Source organism: Cibotium barometz, chromosome 12, assembly GCF_041138505.1.
Source record: "Cibotium barometz isolate CiBa-2024 chromosome 12, ASM4113850v1, whole genome shotgun sequence".
NCBI classification, from domain to species: Eukaryota; Viridiplantae; Streptophyta; class Polypodiopsida; order Cyatheales; family Cibotiaceae; genus Cibotium; species Cibotium barometz.
Genome location: NC_141057.1, coordinates 19,265,833 through 19,292,698, shown reverse-complemented (window position 1 = coordinate 19,292,698; position 26,866 = coordinate 19,265,833). Strand labels below are relative to the sequence as shown.

The 26,866-nt window shown below is 41.0% G+C and overlaps 1 protein-coding gene across 1 annotated transcript; it reads left to right on the top strand.

Moving 5' to 3' along the window:
* Positions 1 to 1,734: 1,734 nt before the first annotated feature.
* On the top strand, positions 1,735 to 3,204 carry LOC147633151 (uncharacterized). The gene has a single exon (XM_086805691.1). It carries the CDS (start codon positions 1,735 to 1,737, stop codon positions 3,202 to 3,204), a length of 1,470 nt encoding a protein of 489 aa, XP_086661817.1.
* Positions 3,205 to 26,866: the final 23,662 nt, after the last annotated feature.

The window sequence follows — 26,866 nt, the reverse complement described above, 5'->3', positions numbered from 1 at the left end:
ACAACGGATCTGCTTGTAATTAAAGACAATGCTTTTTATGGCCTGAGGAGAGACTTGGATTTCTCCAACTCAAAGGCCCACTGTCTCATAAGGCTTTCTCCTAGAAATCCAAATGGAGCTTGTTATCTATTCCCCCTCTCCCCTCTCAAGATCCTCCATTACATTGCAAACTCAACAATAGATGGAACCTGCTTTGGGATAGGAAACAATGGGGTTTTAAATTCTCAAAAATATGGCCACTCATTATCCCACCAAAGAAGTCTTGTTTGATGTGGTTAATCATGCACAAAGCATTGTGGACAAACTCCCAAGCAAATAATTTTGGATATGGAGACGGATTATGACCAAGATGTAAAAAAGAGCCAAAAACAATTGCTCACCTCTTCATTGGCTGTACATACAATGTGGATGCTCTGAAATTTTTGAATCAATGTACTTCACCGATCCAATATTGGGAATTGACCGGGATAGAAATCTTGTTAGGACAACAAATTAAATGCTTCGTAGAACTATGGAACATTATCCGTGTGCTGAATACCTGTGATCTGTCTGGTTAAACTGAAATACATGTATTTTTAACCATAATCTTTCTGATTTGATGCCGAGTCTGAGGGTTGGTCTAAATGTGCAGATGAAAACTCTTCACAAAGCCAATATGCAAGCAGCAGTCAAAGCGCAATACACAAAGAATGCCATGGAAGAGATCATCCAAGTGAATAGGGCTCAAGAGGAATTTCACGACACGATCAGTGAAATCTACAAGGAGCGCCTGGAAGAAGACAATCAAGCCATCTCTGAAAAAATTAACCTACTTTTCAAGGACTCCACGGAAGTGAGAAATATAATTGCATAAAAGCCGGACATAAGTTATGGTTCTTGAAAAGCTTTTTTTAAACTTTATTTTTATCTTTTAATATAGCTGCGCTTACTTTAAAAAAAAAATTGTATTCCTCATATTGACGATTGATGAGAATTTACGCAGGAACAATCCTTATCTCTCTCTTCCCACGCCCTTATCGGAACTGTCGCTGATGATGATGCTTGCTCATCATGAGCCATGCATAGTGGGGATTGATCGCTAATAAGTCCCATGTATTTAAAATTAGTTGGACCTGTCCTCTTTTGACAAAGCCTATGATAGACTTAGATGGGACTATATGCTGGATGCTCTGAAACACATGGGTTGTGGCCCTAGATTCTGTAGCATGGTTAAAACCTTATTGGGCAATGCTTCTGCACAGGTTTGTGTCAATGGAGATTTGACACAAGCCTTCAAATTGTCAAGATCCATCAGGCAAGGCTGCCCTCTGGCCCCCCTTCTATATGCAATAGCGGCGGATGGACTCAATTGGCTTATCCATGACAGAATAAGCAAAGGTGATCTGAAAGGTATTTTACTTGGTAATGGAGTACAGGTGTGCACGGAAATGTTCGCAGATGACTCCAATGCTCTTGTGGAAAATGAAGAGAACAACATAGACACCTTTTGGGAATGTTTGCAAACCTACTGCAAGGCCTCTGGCTCAGTGCCACAACAAAACAGGGATCAGAACCAGCATTCAGCCCCCGCCTAACTGGCTCCTACAAGAAGGATGCAAGGTTATCCAGGATGGTGAAATTATTAGGATTCTTGGAATACCTATGGGATTCAGAGTGTCACTAAGGAAAAGATGGCAATGGGGCATGCAAAAACTTGAAGTCAAGCTAAAAAAATGGCAAAATAGACAACTGAATATGGCAGCCAGGAAAATGGTGCTTAACCACTGCATCATTCCAACTGCAATCTACTTCTTGAGCTGTTGGAGACCTCCTGAAGAAGATGTGAAGATGTTCTTGTCCCTTTGCAGGAACTTTCTCTGGGGAGGAGACCCGTGGGTAAAGAAAGTGGCCAAAGTGAAATGGGAAATCTGCTGCCTCCCCACTGAGCTTGGAGGATTGGGAATTCTAGACATAGTAGAATCAGCTGACAGACTGGCAGCCAAATGGATTCTGAGAGGATTAATGCACCAGGACAAGAGTTGGGCGTGGCTTCTCAACAGGAAAAATCACATGTTTGCTCTTAGAGGCCAACATAGATGGAAAAACCTCCCCCATCTAACCATTGGAAGCAAACACGGGATAAACCCAAAAGGATCGGAACTGGTGGTTTCGATATGGAAGGCCTGGGGGAAGGTGAAAGGGCAGTTGGAGTTAGCCACGGCCCTCAAAGATTTGCTGGGATTGCATCCTCTCGACTCCATATGGTGGCCTGCCCTTGATCTGCCACCAACGGATACTCAAGATTTGGAAGAGGCTCTGAAGCTGCACAACATGGGCATTAAGATATGGGCAGACTTGTGGGACAGAGAAAAGAAAACATGGCTAGCAAGAGCGGATCTCATAGCTAAACACAACCTCTCAGACTCACAGCTGGACACTGTTGGGAGAAGACTGATGCTATGGCAGAGGGAAGACTGGTGGCTAATGACAATAGAGGACCCCCCCAAGTTGAAAGCCTTCCAGTGGAAATCCCAAAGGTACATCTGGCCTATCCCTCCCATAGTCTCCTCCCCTCCTGTCCATCGGTTTCTTAACCAAAGATGGAATATCCTCAAAGACAGAAGACAATGGTATTTTCTCTTTAAGTCCTTATGGGGGAAACATGTGGAACCTAAGAAAGCCTGCCTAGCTTGGCTTATCATGTACAGAGCCATCTGGACACAGACAAAGGCTCTTGCTATCGGGAAGGGCAATGGTACTTGCAGCAGATGCAACAAAGAAGAAGATGATGTCCACATATTTCTTTTGTGCCCTGCCATAGAGCTAATGGTTAAGAAACTTAATGAATATGTGGCTAGTTGGGGGCAAACATCACTGTCATGGAAACATCTACTCATTGGTGATTCAATAGGATGCTCTACGGAGCTGTGGACTGTAATTAGAACAGAGATTCTCTGGTTCTTTTGGCTTGAAAGACTAGCGGCCTTATACAATGGCAGTACTCGGAATACTAACACCCTCAAAAGTCAGCTCACCTCTGCTGGAGAGAGATTCTACCTGAGGAAGCTCACTGCCATTGAGACCAAAATTTCAAGAGCTAAAGTCCAGATTGAAAGGTCGGCCATGAACATTCAGGCGAAGATAAAGCTACTACAGCTACAAGAAAAGAGAGAGCAACTCGTCAAGATTGATCTCTCCTATGTTCTAAAGCTCCAGTACCTATAGGAAACTTAGGTATGATATAGAAGCCAGCTTGTAACTCAGTACTTTGGTAATCTGTAATCCCCCATGACTCCTGGTATGTAACTCAGTACTTTGGTAAATTGTAACTCCCCCATGATTCCATGTATCAGGAGCTTGGCCAAAGCTAAATCTCCGACTCTTGTAACCTGTATTGTCTTTTTTCAGTAATGAAAATGCCTTTTATTGAAAAAAAAAATAAATAGTTGGACGGGGCTCATAATTGAGGAACATTGACGCGCCACGCATGCACGTGTGATTGCTGCAAGCCAGGACTCGTCTGCATCAGCGGCAGCACGCCATGACTTGTCTTTTTATTCGGGTATCAAGGGCAGCACGAGCACGAGCACGAGCACCTCTCTATCAGTATTATCCACCACGAGGAATAATGCCCACTTCAAGCCGTCAAATTAGTCCTCATATGATAGGCTCGTAAAGCCAGCTTATAAAGAGGCGTGAAATTATTCGGGCATCAAGGGCAGCACGAGCACGAGCACCGCTCTATCAGTATTATCCACCACGAGGAATAATGCCCACTTCAAGCCGTGAAATTAGTCATGATAGGCTCGTAAAGCCAGGTTATAAAGAGGCGTGCCTCTTCAAGGTCTCCTCAACACGCAACGTCGTTGCATAATATAATCTAACTCGTTGACCTCCAGCGATAGTCTAATCAGAGTCAATATATCCTGCACCCAGCAGCGCCGCCGCCTCGTGAGCGCGGGCATCGTCACCAGGCCGTCCAGGGCACGTTGCCCCCGGCTCATCTTAAGGCTGTTGCGTCCTACATCGGGGCGCATACGGATAATGATCAGGAGCACTACCCAGGCACCGGGAAGGCCGAGGAGGTCGATAAGCAGCTCTTTCATGTCGAGCCCACCGATCTCCTATACGTGTTCGACGGCAGTGCTGCAAAATCGATGACATTCACTGCGGGAAGGGATGATTTTGCCGGCGAGTTTGTCACCAATGATCGGACAAAGCTTTTCCAAGAGACTGGGCAATTCAACTTCGTGGCGCGCCACGAATTCTTGCAGATCACCTTCCACAACGGCAACGGTAGAATGCTCGGGTATTTTCAAACCTACGCGGATGTAGGCACGCTATACGGTCACGGGTCAGGCCTCGGTCCAAAACAGAATGAACCACCCACGCCGGCCCGCTACCCACAATGAATAATTAAAATAAGGAGCGGCCTCTCTCTGGATGGCTGGCTGGCTGGCTTATGTACTTAAGCTTTTATATGAAATAGTAACAATAATAAATAGCTACTAGCTACTTCTCCGAGACCTATGACTTAGTCCCTCTGATCACGAGAATCCAAGGTTTAATAATAAGCCGATCGGTAAGCGCGGGTTTTTAAAATTTCAATAAAAACCTGCACTTGAAAGTTATTGTGACTTTTTATCAGAAGAAAATAATGGTTTTTAAAATTTCAATAAAAACCTGCACTTGAAAGTTATTGTGACTTTGGAATCATGGGGGAGTTACAATTTACCAAAGCTAAATCTCCGACTCTTGTAACCTGTATTGTCTTTTTTCAGTAATGAAAATGCCTTTTATTGAAAAAAAGAAAAAAAAAGAAAAAAAAAAGAAAGAAAGTTATTGTGACTTTTTATCAGAAGAAAAGGAGGGACAGAATCAATGTTTTGCGCTTTGACACAATCGAGCTCACAATTTCAAATCTTGGCGATCGCTACCTTGGCGACCTTTTGGCTTTCTTCTTAATGTTTTTGTAATCGGCGATTACAAATCTGTTAGGAGGGCCTTTAATCGGCGATTTTTTTGGAGCCTTTCCCTTGTGCTTCTTACCCTTTAAGTGGCACTAGGAAGGCCTTCCCGCGGTGAAATTCGTGGGTGGTGAGAAGCCCTCCCTATGGAGCTTAGAGGGACTCCTTCTCTGCTCAGGGGACAAGGTGGACCCAACCCCAAGGATGGAACGGTGGCAGGAATGGTGCGAGCCTTCTCTGCGGGAAACCAGACAAGGAAGCCGGTAACTCCATGGCCTCCACTCTCCTACAAAGGCAAAGAGCCATGGACTGAGGAATCGATGATAGAGATGAGGAGAAGGATTGCCGAGGAAGCGGACAACGAGATAAGGGCAATTCTTGAAAAAGATAATGAGCAGAGGCTTACACAGCTCCTCCCTGATGACATCATGGAGCATGACTCCAACAACACAACCAATGCTGAATCGACCATTGCTAAGGTTAACCTCCCCTTGGATATTCTGCGGGATGTGGAAGCAGATTACTCAGCCAGATGCATTGTTGGCTTACTCTTTGGCCCCCGCCCACCTGTGGACTTTCTTAGGAAATGGATGGAAGATACCTGGAGCCCCTTGGGGGTAGAAATCGATGCAGTCCAAGTACTACCCAAAGGATACTACCTCTTCCTGCTTAAAAATAGCGCTATGGCGATCAAAATTCTGGGGGCAGGTCAATGGATGTTCAGAAATGCTCCTTTCTGTTGCTTCAGGTGGACTAAGGAGTTCTCTGCTAGTGGCCCCAAACCCTCTACATGTCCGGTATGGATTGAGCTCCCCGACTTACCCTATCATATGTATCAGTGGACTGACAAGATTGCAGGCTCTCTAGGAAAAGTATTAGGCCATAGACCGAAAACCTTCATCAACCCCTCCTGGCACCCTCAAGTCCTGGTGGAGATTGATCTTGACAAACCCCTTAAAGAGTCAATATCTATTAACTGTGGAGAGTACAGCATTGTGCAGAAAGTGCTCTATAAACACCTCCCGCATGCGTGCTTTCATTGTGGGATGAAAGGGCATGTCATTAAGGATTGCCCACTTAAAGCCCCCTCCAAGATAAAACCCCTGCAAAGAGATCTGGTACAGAATGAAAAGCTTCCTCCATCTGGAAATCCTCCTACTGAATCAGGGCGAAAAGAACCTCTGGCAAGCTCTCCCCCCATTATCTCTGGCTCCTCATCCAACCAGTCTAACCCTATAGGAAGAGATTCACAAACAAGAAAAGGAGGGGGAGAAGGATTTACGCCGATCCCCAAAAGAAAAACCTTCAAGCAAAAGAAGTTTAACTTGGCCAACACCAAAGCCAACTTATACACACTTCTAGATAAACCTGAACTCTCAGACGATGAAGAGGACTTGCTGGAAACAGTTCCAGGTACACAAATCAACCTCAATCGTCTGACGTCAGAGCTGGCTCAACTGGAAGATACCCATATCCTCGAAGTAGAAGAAACCACTATAGAGAAGGGGTCAGAACAGAACCAAAGACAGCCTACTATGGCAGATAATGAAATGGACATTTCCAAAGAGCTCAAAAGAGCCCATGGCCAAGTGGAGGACTCTCCCATAGAAGTCAACAAGAACAGGAGACAGAAGAAACCTAATCAAACATCCCCTCCATGAGGATTCTATCTTTGAATGTCAAAGGTCTTACAGACGTCAATAAAGCCAAAAAAGTCAAGACTTGGCTAAAGCTACAAGGGAATTTCGATGCTCTGGTCTTAACGGAGGTTAAGGTTAGTGGAGATAACCTTCTGCAAAGACTTAATACTATTAGCAATAATCTCATGTGGATATACACAGTCCACCAACAGGGGTCGGGAGGAGTTGCCTGTGGTCTGCACCCAAGATGGGAGAATCAGATTAGAGATTTTCAAATAGATACTTTTGACCAATGGGTAGCATTTGAGCTTGAGGAGTTTGTGCTTATTGGAATGTATGCAAACTGCCCCCAAGCTATGAGGGCAAGAATTTGGCATTCGGTCATGCAAGAATATGATGAGCCTATAATTTTAATAGGTGATTTGAATATGGTTGAACTGGAGGAAGATAGGTGCAAGAAGCTGGGTAAACTTATCTCAGGGGCAGAGAAATTGGCCTGGGACCAATGCAAAGAACATTTTAATCTAGTAGATATTGGATCCCCTGGCCAATTCACATGGCAAAATTATGGCACGGGAGAGCTTCTGAGGAAAGCTAGAATAGACAGATGTTATGTCAGCCAGGAAATAAGCAGGATGTATGTCAATGTGGAATGCAAAGCTATACTTGATACCTGTTTGTCAGATCACTACCCCATTAGAGCCTCTCTGGATAAAGAAGATAAAAAAAGAGGCTCCAAGTGGTTTCATACAGACCCTGCCCTCTTTAAAATCCCCATGATACAAGAAGAAATTAAAAGGATATGGGATCATTTCTTTAGTGTAGGCCTGTCTCCCGCTAAAGCTTGGACTCTAGCAGTAAAATCTACGCAATCTCTGCTCATATGTACCAGGAAAGGGGTTAAAAAGATAAGGTTTGAGAAGAAAAGAGCCTGTATAGAAGAGATTAAAGAGCTTGAAGACAGGGTGGACAATGGAGATGATACAGCTCAGAGGAAGCTAAAGGACACGAGAGCCAAACTCCACAAGCTTGAAGACCAAGAACTGGAGGAAAGCTCCCTCTTCTTCAGGGAATGGTGGGCTGGGAAAGCAGATAGACCATCTAAAGAGATGTTCCAAATGCTCAAAGTAAAACATGCAGCGGACACAATCCCCCCCATGAAAGACAGCTCAGGCAATCTATTGCTAAAGGATGAAGACAATAAAGCCTGGATAGCACAGCATTTCCAAACGCTCCTCACAGAAACTACCACCTCGGATGAGGAACAAACGGTGGCCACTAAGGTTATTGAACAGAGCAGACGCAAAACTGTACCTGAGCAACAAGCCCATTGGCTGGACAAAGCAATCACAAGAGAGGAAATTGCCACAGCCATTGACATGCTCAAGGTCAAGAAATCACCCGGCAAAGATGGCCTCCCAGCGGAATTCTTCCAAACCTTCAAAGAATTTCTGATAGAGCCCCTTCTAAAAATCTGGAATGAAGCCCTCCTCTTCGAAGCCCTCCCCCAGACTGTCAATGCAGGAATCATTAAACTTATACACAAAAAAGAGGACAGGGACATTATAACCAACTGGAGACCGATCACTCTCCTCAATAGCGCTTACAAGATCTTTGCCAAAGCTCTTGCTTTAAGGCTGAAAGATCATATGAATGATTGGATAAGACACGATCAGAAGGGATTTATTAAAGGAAGGTACATTCTGGACACTATAATCACGCTTTGGGAAACTATGGAATATGCAGAAGAATCAGAGCAGGATTACATTTTCTTTAAAATAGACTTTGACAAAGCCTATGATAGACTTAGATGGGACTATATGCTGGATGCTCTGAAACACATGGGTTGTGGCCCTAGATTCTGTAGCATGGTTAAAACCTTATTGGGCAATGCTTCTGCACAGGTTTGTGTCAATGGAGATTTGACACAAGCCTTCAAATTGTCAAGGTCCATCAGGCAAGGCTGCCCTCTGGCCCCCCTTCTGTATGCAATAGCGGCGGATGGACTCAATTGGCTTATCCATGACAGAATAAGCAAAGGTGATCTGAAAGGTATTTTACTTGGTAATGGAGAACAGGTGTGCACGAAAATGTTCGCAGATGACTCCAATGCTCTTGTGGAAAATGAAGAGAACAGCATAGACACCTTTTGGGAATGTTTGCAAACCTACTGCAAGGCCTCTGGCTCAGTGATCAACCACAACAAAACAGGGATCAGAACCAGCATTCAGCCCCCGCCTAACTGGCTCCTACAAGAAGGGTGCAAGGTTATCCAGGATGGTGAAATTATTAGGATTCTTGGAATACCTATGGGATTCAGAGTGTCACTAAGGAAAAGATGGCAATGGGGCATGCAAAAACTTGAAGTCAAGCTAAAAAAATGGCAAAATAGACAACTGAATATGGCAGCCAGGAAAATGGTGCTTAACCACTGCATCATTCCAACTGCAATCTACTTCTTGAGCTGTTGGAGACCTCCTGAAGCAGATGTGAAGATGTTCTTGTCCCTTTGCAGGAACTTTCTCTGGGGAGGAGACCCGTGGGTAAAGAAAGTGGCCAAAGTGAAATGGGAAATCTGCTGCCTCCCCACTGAGCTTGGAGGATTGGGAATTCTAGACATAGTAGAATTAGCTGACAGATTGGCAGCCAAATGGATTCTGAGAGGATTAATGCACCAGGACAAGAGTTGGGCGTGGCTTCTCAACAGGAAAAATCACATGTTTGCTCTTAGAGGCCAACATAGATGGAAAAACCTCCCCCATCTAACCATTATTGGAAGCAAACACGGGATAAACCCAAAAGGATCGGAACTGGTGGTTTCGATATGGAAGGCCTGGGGGAAGGTGAAAGGGCAGTTGGAGTTAGCCACGGCCCTCAAAGATTTGCTGGGATTGCATCCTCTCGACTCCATATGGTGGCCTGCCCTTGATCTGCCACCAACGGATACTCAAGATTTGGAAGAGGCTCTGAAGCTGCACAACATGGGCATTAAGATATGGGCAGACCTGTGGGACAGAGAAAAGAAAACATGGCTAGCAAGAGCGGATCTCATAGTTAAACACAACCTCTCAGACTCACAGCTGGATACTGTTGGGAGAAGACTGATGCTATGGCAGAGGGAAGACTGGTGGCTAATGACAATAGAGGACCCCCCCAAGTTGAAAGCCTTCCAGTGGAAATCCCAAAGGTACATCTGGCCTATCCCTCCCATAGTCTCCTCCCCTCCTGTCCATCGGTTTCTTAACCAAAGATGGAGTATCCTCAAAGACAGAAGACAATGGTATTTTCTCTTTAAGTCCTTATGGGGGAAACATGTGGAACCTAAGAAAGCCTGCCTAGCTTGGCTTATCATGTACAGAGCCATCTGGACACAGAAAAAGGCTCTTGCTATCGGGAAGGGCAATGGTACTTGCAGCAGATGCAACAAAGAAGAAGATGATGTCCACATATTTCTTTTGTGCCCTTCCATAGAGCTAATGGTTAAGAAACTTAATGAATATGTGGCTAGTTGGGGGCAAACATCACTGTCCTGGAAACATCTGCTCATTGGTGATTCAATAGGATGCTCTACGAAGCTGTGGACTGTAATTAGAACAGAGATTCTCTGGTTCTTTTGGCTTGAAAGACTAGCGGCCTTATACAATGGCAGTACTCGGAATACTAACACCCTCAAAAGTCAGCTCACCTCCGCTGGAGAGAGATTCTACCTGAGGAAGCTCACTGCCATTGAGACCAAAATTTCAAGAGCTAAAGTCCAGATTGAAAGGTCGGCCATGAACATTCAGGCGAAGATAAAGCTACTACAGCTACAAGAAAAGAGAGAGCAACTCGTCAAGATTGATCTCTCCTATGTTCTAAAGCTCCAGTACCTATAGGAAACTTAGGTATGATATAGAAGCCATCTTGTAACTCAGTACTTTGGTAATCTGTAATCCCCCATGAATCCCGGTATGTAACTCAGTACTTTGGTAAATTGTAACTCCCCCATGATTCCATGTATCAGGAGCTTGGCCAAAGCTAAATCTCCGACTCTTGTAACCTGTATTGTCTTTTTTCAGTAATGAAAATGCCTTTTATTGAAAAAAAAAAAAAGAAAAAAAAAAGAAAATAATGGTTTCTTATGAACATTGGTTATGACCCATAAGGTAAACACTGCACAAAAGTCGCAATTACGCCCAATACACTTTTGATACATGGACCGCCTAGCCACATAGATTTGGAGCTGAATCCTACATTTCATTAAAACATAGCATAATAGAAACTTGTTGGTACTAGTTTTTAAAATTTATGGATGGAAGAGGCTTGATCAACAACTTTGTGAGGCATTGTGCACAATACTGCCAATCTAAAAGCAGACTTATTTTTTGAGTCTTTTATCATCAAATATCTATAGTGGTCTATTTATACAGATCTACTTCAGCATGGAGGCTTCACAAAAACCGGTGTAGCATATGCGCACAAGCATATATTTAATAATATTCTCATAGTAAGTTAAATTTTTTTGTTATCCATGATGCATCGAAACAAAAGCTCTAGGTTTAGATCCACATGTAGTTGTGTCTCTATATAGATCTACTTCAACATTGGAGCCATTAAAAACCAATGTAGCATATGCGTACTAGCATATATATATTTTTCAATACTCGCCTAGTAAGTTAACATTTTGTGCTTTTGGCATAATTAAGCTCTTTCCATATCCATACATATATACATGCTATTATTTTCTACTTTGAATATGTATATGGGTGGTTGCAATATGAGGGTACTCACTTTCGTCTCTCTTAAATTGGGACATCGATTTCGTCTCTCTTAAATTGGGACATCGATTACCTCGATCGTGATATCGCCATCAATTAAAACACAAGACGTGCCTCTTGAGCCTCAAACGCCATATCTAGAACGAGATACCAACTAACACCACGCTAGCAGGTCTGGGTTTCAAGTCACCATCCATGTCACCGCCGCCACCACATTCTCTCGATCGAGATATGCATGCCACTCGGATCCACATCAATGCCACGATGAATCCCTCTCGACATGACCGCTCAAATGTACATTCAGCAACATATTCAATGAGGCCATCTCCATCGTCCACATATCTTGAATGATTTAAGGAAATATCATCTCGGCCATTGACAAATCTCATTCAAGGTATAGAGATGTGATCTCATCCATCCACATATCTCATTCGAGATACCAAGATGAAATCAAAGCCATTGAAAAACCTCAAACGAGATACATCTACACAATCTGACCCATCCATTCACGCACATTTGAAGATGCGATCCCAGTCATTTGTATATCTCGATCGAGGTATGAAGTGAATCTGGAGACCATCAAACATACCTCAATCGTGGTACTTACCCAAAATCTAAGCCGTCCATGTACCTCGAACGAGGTACTTAATTCAAATCGCAGTCGTTGATCCCTCACCAACCCTAAAATCAAATGCATATCTTGGCCATTTATCTCACTAATCCTAAAACCGCACGTACATCTTGAGCGTACATCTTGCAAACCCTAAAATGCATGCCACCGAACCTCGATTGAGGTTATAAAACCGAAAAGTTTTCTTTTTTGCACACGTTTCTCTCTCCTTGCTCTCTTGATTTGGACTAGCAATTATTGGGCTAATTAGTATTGTTTATAACTTCATTAGTACTACTTAGCACTAAGCATTGGACCTTTCACATTAGCCCTTCACATTGATATACCCATTCGTGTTAGGCGTAGGTTCTAGCATGGAGTCATGCGAGGAGGACTGCTCGTCTATTGTGGACCTCATCGTGGAGATAGACTACAAGTTAGTGGCTATCCGTATAGGACTCCTAGAGACACAGCATCTACATTACATATCGTGTTGGACTTGGAGGCGATGCTATCGTCCCTTCATAGCCTTCGCAATATTGTTTATGTAGATGAGTGGATAGCTCACCATCGCACTGCTCTTGTGTCACATGGCCCGACAGATCATCCGGTCTGTGATCTTGGTCCGATTAGGGATGGAGCCTAATTAGACCTTTTCCTTGATAGTCATGGGATGCGGCCTGGGAGGAATCCCCTTACTATTTCGCGGTGTTCGCAATCTCGTATGGCGGCACATATCTAAAGTCGATATGTTTCTGCATATAGGAGAATGCCGAATAACTGCCAGATTCCCATATACTTTGCAAAGCAATTATATGCAGAGTTTATTTTAGGGAAGGAGGTGGAATACACTAGCCATCGGCCTGATGGCGGTGCTGACCGAGGCTATCGCTAGGACCAGGGTAGGTGGCCTCCACCAGCCCTTCATGTAGCTCCTATAGATCCTGCGTTTGTGCCTTTGTTGATGGTCGAGGCTCTTTGCACCCAGGTGGGTATATCAATGTACGGAGTACCATAGAGAGCATCAAGCACACGTGGTGCGCTTGCTCTCACGATCAATATATCGACGACAGATGTAAAGGTATTTACACATTTATTTTTTCTTAAGTTTTTTCATAGTCATTTGTTTAAATGTTTACATGTACTTTTCTATATTTTTAAAATGAGCGGCATTGTTGATTATGTCATGTAGGGTCCCACACCTACCAGAGAGACTCACTCAGGAGTTGATAGAGGCGAGATCAGAGATTGACCACCTTACAGCTCCATTGCGAGAACGGTAGAGGCAACCACTGTAGAGGCACACCATGTGGTGAGAGAGTCTGACATCTAGCAGCAAGTAGGTAGGTTTCTCTTGTACGTAAAAGAGTTATAATTAAGGTCTAAAGTTATAAATTTTTTTAAGTAATACCTAATGAGAGAGACTTATCAATTATTTGTATGCTTTACTTTTTGAGTTGGTTGGATTTGAAGTAGAGAGTTCTAGAGCTAAGGTGGAGCAGCACATGATTATGGAAGAGGATTGCACATCATAGGCAGAGCACTTGATACTGCATGTTCAAGAGTTCCGTAGATCTTCAAACGTGATAGTGCCTTACTTGCCTCTATATCTACGGCCTGTACAGAGGTTTTTCGACGACCTCTCCCTCAGGATAAACTACCATTCCTCCGTGATGCCTACTACATGCTCTATGCTTCGAGGACATTGACAGTACTGCTGGATATGCTCTGGGATGTGGACATTTTTTTCATTTGTCTTGCAATCACGCAGGAGCTAGTATGCTTCTTTGCATGTCCCTCTTGCCGCGCATGTGTCACCATAGCGACATACAAAGTTTTGGGCATTCACCATCTTCACCACCCAAGCTTCGCTCGAGTAGATGCTAGGATTGGAAGAAGGAAACTTGACTTTACCTCAGCCTACTGACCTAGGACTTGACGTCCCCGATGACAGAGATCAGGAGCTTGAGGTGCCTCCAGAGATTGAGTGGAGTAAGTGCACACGAGTTTGATGCATACCAGAGAGTTCATCAATATTGCCATATGAAGCCATTCTATATTAATCACATTTGGTAGAGGTTCCAAGATAGGTGGAAATGGCAAGCATCTATTTTCTCTTCTGAAAGCTCTTCTGAGTTCTCTCATCCTTTCATCTATTGATTGCATCCTTGTATCTCCCAGTCCACTTCTCCATTATGGGACTATTTAGAATGCAGAATGTATTCACCTTGTGGTGTAATGCTTCATCCAGTCTTCGTTGCCTTCCTTTTCCCTGAGGCACATTAGTGATTAGTCACTCATCCTCCTCATTGCTCCATAATTGCGGCACGGAAGAATCTATGAGAGATAGATGTTTTGAGATATACATAAGAGACTCTTGCATCAACCATCCCTCTGCCATGCTTATGTCCTTTCTCTTTGTCTCACAAAGTTCTTCAAGATGCACTTTGAAGGCATCCAATGTTTTGTAAGTCATTCCTTGCACCCTTTGTATCACTTTTACTAATTAAATGGTCCCAAATATTTGTTTCCACATTCTTGAAGATATGCATGGGATCTAAGAGATGATTGATCTTTATGTCACACCAATATGGAAGTCAAACACTACTAGCCATTGGGGACTGTAGCGAGGGTGTTAAAAATATACACCGTCGCTTACACGATGACGAATGCGTTGCTTAAGCGATCTAATGTCGCTTAAGCGATGTAAAAAAATTATTTAAAAAAATATGTCGCTTATGCGATGCTTTTTTTTGAATCGCTTATGCGATGCTGTTGAACGATGTTTTTTGCGACGCTTGCAGACTGACTAGCATCGCATAAGCGATGTTAATTAAATAAAAAAAAAATCCTCGCGTATGCGATGTTTTTTTTGCTATCGCTTAAGCAACGCTACGCATTTTTATACTCCCGCGCTCACCGAGAACCTCATTTCTCTTCGACGGGAGAGCACGGAGAGGTATGTATGTGTGTGTTTGTATATATGTATATGTGTGACAACTGAGAGCGTGCGTCTCTCTCTCTCTCTCATGCTCTCTCTCTCTCTCTCTCTCTCTCTATATATATATATATATATATATATATATATATAGATATATATATAGATATATATATATATATCTATATATATATCTATCTATCTATATATATATATATATATATATATATATATATAGACAGGATTTGTTGAGACAAGTGCTAGACTTATGTCAAAGATTTAAGGCTAAGATCTTGATGGCATGTTTTGAAGGACTAAGAAAGAAATTGAAGCACTCAAAAGAAGAAGAAACCCCAAAATGCAAGCTGACAAACTCCTAGTATCCTGAGATGATGAAGTGGCCAAAGTCACATTCCAACTGAACAACGTACTCATGAATGATGCAATACTGGATGGTGGATCTAGAGTAAATGTCATTACTGAGGAAACTGTAGTGGGATTCGGTCTCAAATGGGATTCCATTCCATTCAACATAAGAATGGCACATGATAGAATGGTGGTTTCTAAAGGAATTATCAAAAATTTCCAAATGAAAATCAAAAAAGTAGACATCAAGGTGTGACTTGGTGGTCATAACCAATGAAAACCATGTCGCATCTTACCAGGTGTTGTTGGGAGCAGCTGAGACATGGCAAAGTAAAGCAAGATTGGGGCAAAAATAGAATCTATATCAGAAAAGGGAAGCGAAAAGTCCATATTGGTCTTTCTGATGTAAGGGGGTCAGTAGCACCTGCTCAAAGGCCAGTTCATGTGTGTAGACATTCAATATTTCAAAAGGCTTTGATGACAATGAAGAGAAGATAGAATACTCTATGAACATCCCGACCTGGTGCCCTTGTATATGTTACATGTGGATGAAGTGATGGGGCACTATGTGGAAGCAAAAGATGAAAACGTGGAAGAAGCAGCCAAATAAATAAAGAAAAATGAATCAAATTCCATAAAACTAGAGGGCTCAAGAAGAACTAAACTGAGCAAAACCATGTAGGAGAAAGCATTGGAAAATGTTCTCACCCTCTTCAAGATTTTAAAAGGACTAGCAAAACGGGGTGAGAGTCTCCTATCTGTCCCAAGGATTAAGTTACTCTTCTTTAGGAATGACTTTTAAAAATACCATGTCACCGACTTTGAACTCACGAGGTGCATGCTTCTTGTCATAATATAGTTTCTATCTTTGTTGAGCCTTCTTGATACACTCCCTAATAGTCTTGACTTCCTCATCCATCCTCTCAAGCATATCTTTAGAAACCTTAACTAAATTCTCTGGGTCTTAAAAGTTCACTGGTGTATAGTAGTTTTGTACCGAAAGGTGCCATTTGGATGGAGCTATGACAGGAATGTTTTGTTATATCCAACGTGTCGAGAAAATGGTGCATCATGATAATCATGAATAATTTTGGCCTTAAGAGATGATTCACTAGGCACAGAAAGTCTCTCATTATAGTACAAGCTCCCCTTGATGACTAAATGATATTTTCCCTCAACCCTCTTAGATGGAGTCTTGCAATTCTCTCTAGGATGCTCACATAAACGAGATCTCTCTAAATTTCAGCTCTAATGTCTTCCATTATGTCTGAACGAACGACATTCAAGGAATTAATCAAGGGTCGCCTACTCAAAGCATCATGCATGTTGTTCTCTTTACCCTCAATGTACTTGATATCAAAATCATACTTGTATAGGAGGTCCATCCACCTCCTTTTCCTATTATTCAACAAAGTTTGGGTGAATAGATATTTTAAACTTTGATGATTAGTCTGAAGCTCAAACTTAACACCAAGTAGGAAATGTCTCCAATGCTTAAGGGAATGCACAACTGTGGCCAACTCAAGGTCATGGGTAGGATACTTCTCTTCATGGCTCTCAATCTTCCTTGACTCATCCTCTACTACTCATCCATCTTGACAGAGGACACACCCAATTTGTGTTCCACTAGCATCACAAGTTACGAAAGGTTTCCCCATATCAGATATTTTCAAAACAGAGTTCTCTACAATCTTAGCTTTTAATGTGTAAAAAGCTACTTGGCACCTTTCATCCCACTTGAACCTTTTTTCTTACTTGGTCAAATTGGTCAATGGAGAAGCTATCTTAGAAAAGTCTCTAATATATTTTCTCCGGATTTGTGCCAATCCTATGAATCTCCTCACATCTTTCACTGACCTAGGTCTGGGCCATTCCATAATCCCTTTAATCTTCTTGGGATCTATGTTGATACCCTCCTTAGAAATGACATGGCCTAAATACACAATCTTTTCCTTAGCAAAGAAACACTTGCTCATCTTTCCATACAACTTGTGATCCCGCAACTTTTGAAGTGTTTTCCTACGATGAATTTCATGATCTTTTCCATTCTTTGAATATACAAAAATATCATCTAGGAATACAAGAATGAAATCATCCAAATATTCACAAAACACGTCATTCATCAAACACATGAAAGTAGAAGGTGCATTAGTTAATCCAAAAGGAAGAACAGTGAACTCATAATGCCCGTACAGAGTCCTAAATACAGTCTTAGGAATGTTCGCTTCTTTGATGTGAATTTGATGCTATCTAGATCGCAAAAGTCAATCTTGGTAAAGACAGAGGACCCCCTCAGTTGACTCAAAAACTCATCTATGTGAGGTAAATGTGAGGTAAAGGGTACTTATTCTTAATGTTCTGCCTATTCACCCTCTATAGTCAATGCAAAGCCTATATGTCCTATCCTTTTTCCTTTGAAACAAAACTGGACTACCCCAAGGAGAAACACTAGGTCTGATGAAACCCTTTTGCATCAAGTCATCGAACTCAAGCTTCAGCTCTCTCAACTCACCCACATTAAACCTAAAGGATGCCCTAGAGTAAGGTTGGGTTCCTGGTTCTACCTCTATGGCATGTTCTAAATCTCTAGGAGGAGGCATCCCATGTAGGTCATCCGAAAAAACATCATGATATTCATCGAGGAGTTTCTTCACATACTCGGGATGGTCTTCCTTCTCTGTCTCTTCCTTAAGCTCATTGGTAAAGATTAAGAATGTCTCACACACTTGCCTAATCCCTCTCAAAATTTTCATGAAGGCCTCACTATTCCTCTCCTCCCCTTCAATAACTTGGGTTTCTCCCCTCTCTCACTAGAAAAACTCACAATTCTATCCACATAGTTAATGAGGGATTTGTTGGAGACTAACCAATCCATCCCAATTATTGCATCACACTTACCCATCGCGATGGCATAGTTAATGAGGGATTTGTTGGAGACTAACCAATCCATCCCAATTATTGCATCACACTTACCCATCGCGATGGCATAGAAGTATCCCTTATAGTTCCTTCCTGCTAAGGTGAAGGATACGTTTTCCAAGATCCCTTAGATGTATTGAGTTTTCCCATTGGCAATGTGGATGGGCCTCTTTACTTGATTTCTTAAGCTCAAGTCTTGTGATTTCACAAGTTTTGGAGAAATAAAGCAATGAGTGCTACCCAAGTCAACTAAAAAATGAACATCCTGATTGTTAATCTTTCCTTTTACTCTTATCACTGAAGCATGTGCATGAGATGTAGAAGAAAACATACATTTTATTATGATTTAGGCAACTCACCGTGTTCCCCCACTTCCTCAGTCCTCAGATCCATCTCAGTCAATTTCTCTTGCATCTTTGGTCTAGTTTCAAAATTGAATTTAGCTTTGTTCTTAGGCACTCAAATGTGCAATTCTAAAACACAACCCAAGTCTCCTTACTCGCTCAATGAACTGGGGATCATGCTACCATGTTGCTGGTTTTTGGTTCTTTTGATTCCTAACATTTTGGTTATTGGACTGATTTTGGTTTCTAAAATTTTAAAATTTTGGATTTTGCCTACCCCTCTGATTATAGGGGAGGGCGTAAATCCTTGGTTTTTCCCACTATCATAATTTCCATCTTTTTGCTGCATATCACACCCTCCTTGAAACTTGGAATTGTTAGAAAATTAAGGTCTATGTGGAATACCTGAGTTTTGAAAACCTTGAGGATGATGGACAGTTGGAATTTTATGCTTCCATCCTTTCAAAATTGTCAGTTTTAGATACATCTAAGAAATCCCACGATCTTGTCCCCTTCATCATGTAGAGAAGGTCCTCCTTCAAGCCCTCTATAAGTTTTTGAGTAAGAGCCCTGCAAACGAAGAAAGTTCTCCTTATACTCATCAACAGAAAGATTGTGTTTTCCCTTTTGGACCTACTTGAAATTGTAAAAGTCCATCTTCTTTTCCATATAGTAATGAGGAGAACAATACCTCTTCTCTGCAGAGTAGCTTGGAATTCAGCCCAAGTAATTGATAGTGAGGCAATTTTAGTCTTTCCCTCCTCATAGAATTATCGAATGGCAAATAAATCCTCCAATTCTGCAAGCCAACCCTCAAGATCTTCTCCTATCTTCTTTTCACCACATCAAATTTTGAGAGTTTTTCTTTCTTGAAAACCTGCTTTAGGGAAGATTCAGCCACATATTCATATGCTTTAACTCTTTTTCAAATTTCTGGTTCATGATTTGGATCACGAGAAATCTCTACATACATCCTGACAGCACCCGCATCACCCTCGTTCTGATTTAAAGGGCTAGCTATAACTTTTCCTTTAGCTTTTTTTAATTCTGGTCAATCATTCAATAAGTTGATCTTGTTTAGCCAACCTTTGTTGAATTGCGTTATTATCAGCCATCTTTCAAGCACGATCAAGGATGCGTCCTCTCTGATACCTTTGTGAGGCTTCGGCTCAAAAATCACAATACAATTCAAAGATAATAGAATTTGCACAAATTCTTAAGGACAAAAGAGAACAACTTTGTATATAATCAAGAAAGTTCTTACAACAATTTGATATGAAGCACTCTTGGACGAAAGAGTTCGAACCACCCTACCACCCCCCCAAGCTATCTCACTCGCGCTATCACTCTCATGAAGAACTCGCACTCACACTCACACACGCACTCCCACTCGCACTCTCAATCTTCTTCTTCTTCTTTTGTTTTCTAAGTATTCCTCTTCTTCACGTAGAAAGCCAGAAGTATCCCTTTTTTGAGCTTTCTCAAACTGTATGCCATCTAGAAAAAGCGTGTTCGGGAGGCCTTCTTCATGCGCGGTCATCGTTCCCATGAGATAACAACCTTCTTCACACTATAAAAACAACCCTTTCTTTTGGCCCACCACTCGCCCCTTGGTGACCTGATGAGGATGCTCAATAGCTCATCTCCGACATAATCCTCCTCTTCGACTTTCCCAACATAATCCTCCTCTTTGACTTTGTAGTTGTTCGTTCAAGGATAAATCTTTATCCTTTACCTTCGTTTAGGACCTGCAATGTCTCAACACAAAAACCTAGGTAAATGTTTAGCACAAAATCACTCAAAGACCACTTTGGAGTTGTTCTTTTGAAGGTAGATGGGTTTATGGTGTTTGAAAAGAGAGATAAGGTGGAAGTATCCACATGCAATGAAGCATAGTACAAAGCTTTGATCATGGGATTAACATAGTGTTGAGCACTGAAGATTCAAAGGCTAGTTCAAGGGATATTCCTTCCTTGTGGTGAAACAACTGCAAGGTATTTGGAAAGCTAAACATGAAGGATTATGGGAAAAACTTGTGATGGTTTAGCGTTTGCTTCAAAGTTTTGAAAAGTATCATATGATGCATGTTGCAAGGGAACATAATTCTTTAGCTCATGAGCTATCTTAGCAAAATATGCAAGCAAAAAACACCCGGGAATTCCTTGTTCTTTCTCAAAAAAAATTCCTTATTTACTAGGGAAGAAGAAGACTTAAGGAAATTAAAGAATTTTGGCGTACATGTTTTGTGCCAGGAAGATGCATCAACAGGGAGATAGAAATCTTTGTGTTATCAAGTTGTCAATGAGAAGTTATATCTTTTGGGAGCAGATCAAGTCATGAGGTGGATGCCTAAAATGGAAGAAATTTCATCTATTCTTATGTCTCAACATAAAGGTGTGTGCGGTGGGCATTTTGGTTTCAAACTAACTTGCAGGAAGGATATGTTGTATAGATATGCTTGACCTTTAGGCAAAAAAAGGTTATGTTGGCTAGATATGCTTGGCATTCACTAGATATATTGGCTAGATATGCTTGGCATTCACTAGATATGCTTGGCATTCATTGAAAAATTATGTTTCTCATTGGTCCAAAAGTTGCCTTTCTTCTCAATGGCAAGGACCTAGAGTTCTTCTCAATGGCAAGGACCTAGAGTCCTTACATATGAAATGAGACAGGGCATCACCTGTCATGGAGCTTTTGAAAAGTTGACGAGGAACGCAATTTTTCATGCGCAAACCAAACACATAGAGGTCCACTATCACTTCATCAAAGAGAGGGTCTTAGCAAGAGACATTGATCTCATGTATGTTAGCATAAAGGAGTAGGTAGGTGACATTTTCACAAAAGACCAAACACATAGAGGTCCACTATCACTTCATCAAAGAGAGGGTCTTAGCAGGAGACATTGATCTCATGTATGTTAGCATAAAGGAGTAGGTAGGTGACATTTTCACGAAACACCTGGGAGCAAATAAGCTTTGCAGATACGGACTATACTTGGAGTCCTGGAGATGGAGTTGATCTTGAGGGGGAGTGTTGAGATGTCAAGCTCAACATGACCCGACACTTATGATATGCCTAGGTGACCGTTGTTGCCAATTATATTACTAGCATGTTTGGTAGGATGGTGACATAATAGATCTTCGGCAGTGATTCTAGAGCTGGACTACACTAGCTACTAGTCCACCATTGAGTTATGGCATACTTATCTTGCCACCTCACTCACTTAGCATGTTCACATTATAGACCACATGTACATAGTACTTTACTACCTATGTTGTATTTCCCTTATATTTTGGTAGAACCCTTTTGTTGTGAAGAATAAGAAGAATAATTTTTAGCCTCTCATCTTGTATTTTCTCTTCTAGGGTTTGTGTGAGTGTGTGTGTGTGCTTGCAAGAGCTCAAGCTCTCTTGCTCCCCACATCTTTTGATGAGTATGACCTCACTGATGTTGAGATAGGAAGATCGCACAGTTTAAGGGAGGCTCTGAAGAGGAAGTATGGTAAAACTTGCAATCCTAAGGAGTTGTGGAAAGAGTTGGGTAGGATGACCCACCAAAGAGAAAGTGAAGTGGTGGTAGATTTTGTTGAAATGTTTGAGGCTTTTTGGTGGAAGATGATAAAGAGTTTGGGAGAGAACCATGTACCTCTTGAGTTTTTGAAAAAAGGTAAGTTTATTGATGAAGTCTTAGATGATGTTGTTTGTCAGGAGAGATACACATTGTGTGATGGATTCTCACCTTACTTCCACATTCCCATTGCCTTGCAAAGACAAGAAGAAGATAACTTCTGTAACCCCTTGGGGTTGCTATGCCTACAAAAGGATGACTTTTGGTTTGATGGATGTTGTGGCTACCTTTCAAAGATTTGTGAATGTGGTATTTGTTCTATTCTTAGGGCAGTTTATCTAAGTATTCTTGGATGATTTTTGAATTTAAAGCTCTAATTTGGAGCATTGTGAAACATTGCAAATGTCCTTACAAAGATTAGAGGAGTTTAGGGAAAAATTGTATCCTTCCAAATGTCAAATTGTTTCCCTAAGTTATCAGTCCTTGGCCACATGGTGTCACAAAAATGGCGTAGAGGCTGATTCAAGCAAGGTTGAGGCTTTACTTCTATTGGAAATACCAAAGAACTTGAAGGAATTTCTCACTTTTGTGATGATAAGGTATTTTTGCCGCTTTATGCATATGATAGTAGAGTACTCTACTATGATAAGGTATTTTTGCCGCTTTATGCATATGATAGTAGAGTACCTACATGACCTCTGAGGAAAGACAAATCTTGAAGACTTTATATGGAAAAAAGTGGATCAAATGTAGTTTGAAAGAGTAAAAGTGCTTCTTGATACTTTGTTAATTTTGAATTCCCTAAATTGGAGTTGGGTATTCCATGTCAACACTAATGTTGGGAAGCATTCATTGGGAGCTGTGATATTACAACAAAACGGTAACTAGTCTTACATTAGTGTGAGATCCCCCTGTTCCCACCGAGCAACGGATTCGGGGTACTAGCAGCGGAAGTAGCACATCATGCGTGGGTAGGGGTCTCACACTCGGGGCCTCACCCACGGATATCCGGACAAGAGACTAATCCGTCGGTTTGTCCAAAACCGAAATCGGAAAAACTTCCTTTACCCGGAAAGCATGGGCGATTCCACCAGGATAACTCTTTACTCTAACGTAGTCAAGATCATTACGGATCAACTGATCTGACTGCACCTTTAACGGTACTTGGTCAAATCAAGGAAGAAACTTGCACTTGGATCATTGGGATCAACGCTTTTTTCCCCATCAAGAGGCACAGCCGTTGATTCCTATCCATAGAACAATTTCTATCCGGGATTTACTTCATCTATCGTAATAATAGAATTTAAATCTCGATTTACGGATCCATCAGTCCAGCCTAACCCCATCCGATCCCATGGGTTAGCCAACTGCCCAACCACTGTAGTGATGGGATCCAATTTGGAATTTGGTTAGGTTTTGTCCCGGGTACCAAGGAAAAGAGTTCCAAGGCCCCCTAGCCGGAAGTTCATGCAAACATAAAACTAGCCACACCACTTACACACCCAATATGAAAATTGCCTTTTTCTTAGCATCAGCTAACTTTAAAACAATCCTTTAATGAAACCATAGTACCACTGATCACAATCTCCCAATTTATCCAGTTGATTCATAATTTCCCATCATTCCTTCATCAGAGTATCTATGGCATCATTGGCAACTAGAACGCTCACCACCTGTCCACACAGAGGCCGTTTCCATAGTTCCTAGCCCATAATACTCGGCAATATAATCACTTATCAAGATGGACTCTCGTTGAAGATCAGCAAGATCAACCAACAGATCCATATAAAAGAGCCATGGACTCATCCGTTGAGGACCAGCAAGGTCAGTCAACCAGATCCATGCCCGGTTTCACAAAACAACTCTTACTCCTTGTTCCAATATCTTCCTCGACGCACGCGTGGGTATCCTAGGCGACCCAGAGCCCGAGCACCGTATGGTCAGCACCCTCTAGGATCCTTCGCAGGTGACCTAGCGCTTCACTCATAGGCCGCTTCCTTGGTCCCTCATCCACCGTACCGGAAGCTCACCATTTTAATCGAACCGAGGCTGGTCAAGACCTTGGTCGACCTTGCTACGCGAGACGTCCTCCATTGACTCTCCGTCAGCAGTTGCAACTTTATCAGTTAGGTCTCCACGACCTTAATCACAAGACGGTCAAAATGCTTCCCCAGCATTCTTGACATAAAACAGCCATTTACAAACAGCATTTACAAACAGTTTACAAATACAGTTTCTATATTAACTCTATTTTTCCACATTATCCCTCATTAATCCACATTACTTATTCCACATTCCATGTATATGTGTACTCATCCAATCACCTCCTTTTCCATCTCTTCACTTCAGATTCCTTCACATCACATATCATATATTCACATCCATATCCACATCCATACATCCACATCCACATCCACATTCACATCCATACATCCACATCTACATGCTTATCTCCATTTTCACATCCTCATTTATACATCCACATCCCATATCCACATTCATACATACACATCCATACATCCACATCTACATCCACATACATACATACATCCACATCCACATTCCACATTCACATCTATACATCCACATCTACATTCACATTCACATACATCCACATCCACATTCCCATACATCCACATCTATACATCCACATTCCACATTCACATCTACATTCACATTCACATACATCCACATCTACATTCACATTCGCATACATCCACATCCCCATTCCCATTCACATCTATACATCCACATCTACATCCACATCTACATCCACATCCACATTCCACATTCACATCTATACATCCACATCTACATTCACATTCACATACATCCACATCCACATTCCCATACATCCACATCTATACATCCACATTCCACATTCACATCTACATTCACATTCACATACATCCACATCCCCATTCCCATTCACATCTATACATCCACATCTACATCCACATACATACATACATCCACATCCACATTCCACATTCACATCTATACATCCACATCTACATTCACATTCACATACATCCACATCCACATTCCCATACATCCACATCTATACATCCACATTCCACATTCACATCTACATTCACATTCACATACATCCACATCTACATTCACATTCACATACATCCACATCCCCATTCCCATTCACATCTATACATCCACATCTACATCCACATACATACATACATCCACATCCACATTACATCTATGCATATACATCTTCATGCATATATCCATTTTCATGTTCATACATCCACACTCCCATCTCCATATCCACACATCCATATACATACATCCATTTTCGCCCTATCACAACCCATATACATCTTATCCTATCACATACACTTCTTACCTCATCCCATACACATCTTATCACATCTTAATTCATCTTATCACCTCTTATCATCTCTTATACACCTCTTATCACATCCTATCACATCTCATATCTATTTATAGAATACAAGAGAACTCTTATATTTGATATAAGATTTCTTTACACATTTACTTATGCATAAATTCCATTTAAGGAGATTAATACTTCCGAAGAAAAATCAATCTTTTATGCATCTTCCTATGCATGATTTCAATTTGGTAGGGAATTATACTTTTAGAATAAAAGAATTTCTCTTATGCATCTGAGTTAAGCATAAAATCCATTTATGAGGAAAATCATACTTTTAGTATAAAAAGAATATCTTTTATGCATACCTATATGCATGAAATCCAATATGATAAAAGTAACACTTTTGATATAAAAATTTTTCCTTTATGCATACTTCTATGCATGAAAATTAAAAATGATAAAAGTAACACTTTTGATATAAAAATTTTCCTTTATGCATACTTCTATGCATGAAAATTAAAAATGATAAAAGTAACACTTTTGATATAAAAATTTTCTTTTATGCATACTTTTATGTATGAAATAAAAATGATAAAAGTAACACTTTTGATATAAAAATTTATCCATTATGCATACTTCTATGCATGAAAATAAAAATGGTAAAAATAACACTTTTGATATAAAAATTTATCCTTTATGCATACTTCTATGCATGAAAGTAAAAATGATAAAAGTAACACTTTTGATATAAAAATTTATCCTTTATGCATAATATTAAAATTCAATTTCTCCATGATTATAATGAAATTCTTTCAATTAATCTAGGATGATGATTCCTAGAATATGGTAGGAAGTCCTCTTTTTATGCTTTGAATGAAAATTTTTTTATGCATAATTTTTATAAAAATTTTGCCATAGCTCCGCTGCTATGACTGATAAATCTCAATTTTTCTAAGGGATAAAGCTTATCATTAAGGAAATAATTAAAATGATTCTCTAATTGGATCCTTAATCCATAATGGATTGAATCATCAATATACATAAACTAAAAGCATAAGAAAAAGCCATTAATTTGGCCTCAAGCATAGCTTAATCTTGGGTTAAGGAAAAGCTTTATGAAAAGCTTGATTTGGATTGAGAATGGGTCATGAGTATGACCATTTCTTGAGTGAGAGAGAGAATTTACATAAGAATCATTAGAATTTAAACATAAATGAAAATTAACTTCAATAGCATTTATTAAATTATGTAACTCTTCACTACTATTCAAACTTCAATAGCATTTAAAAAAAACCATACCAATTAAACTTCTCAAGCTTGAGAGGGGTTGAGAAGAGAGAAACATTGAGAAATTATAGAAAGATCAATATTCACTAATTACCTTACAACTTGCTTGATTCTTTGTTCACGGTAGAGGCCCC

Bases quoted from the DNA above. Each gene is read 5' to 3' on its own strand.
- LOC147633151 (XM_086805691.1), top strand. From the start codon at position 1,735: ATGGCAGCCAGGAAAATGGTGCTTAACCACTGCATCATTCCAACTGCA.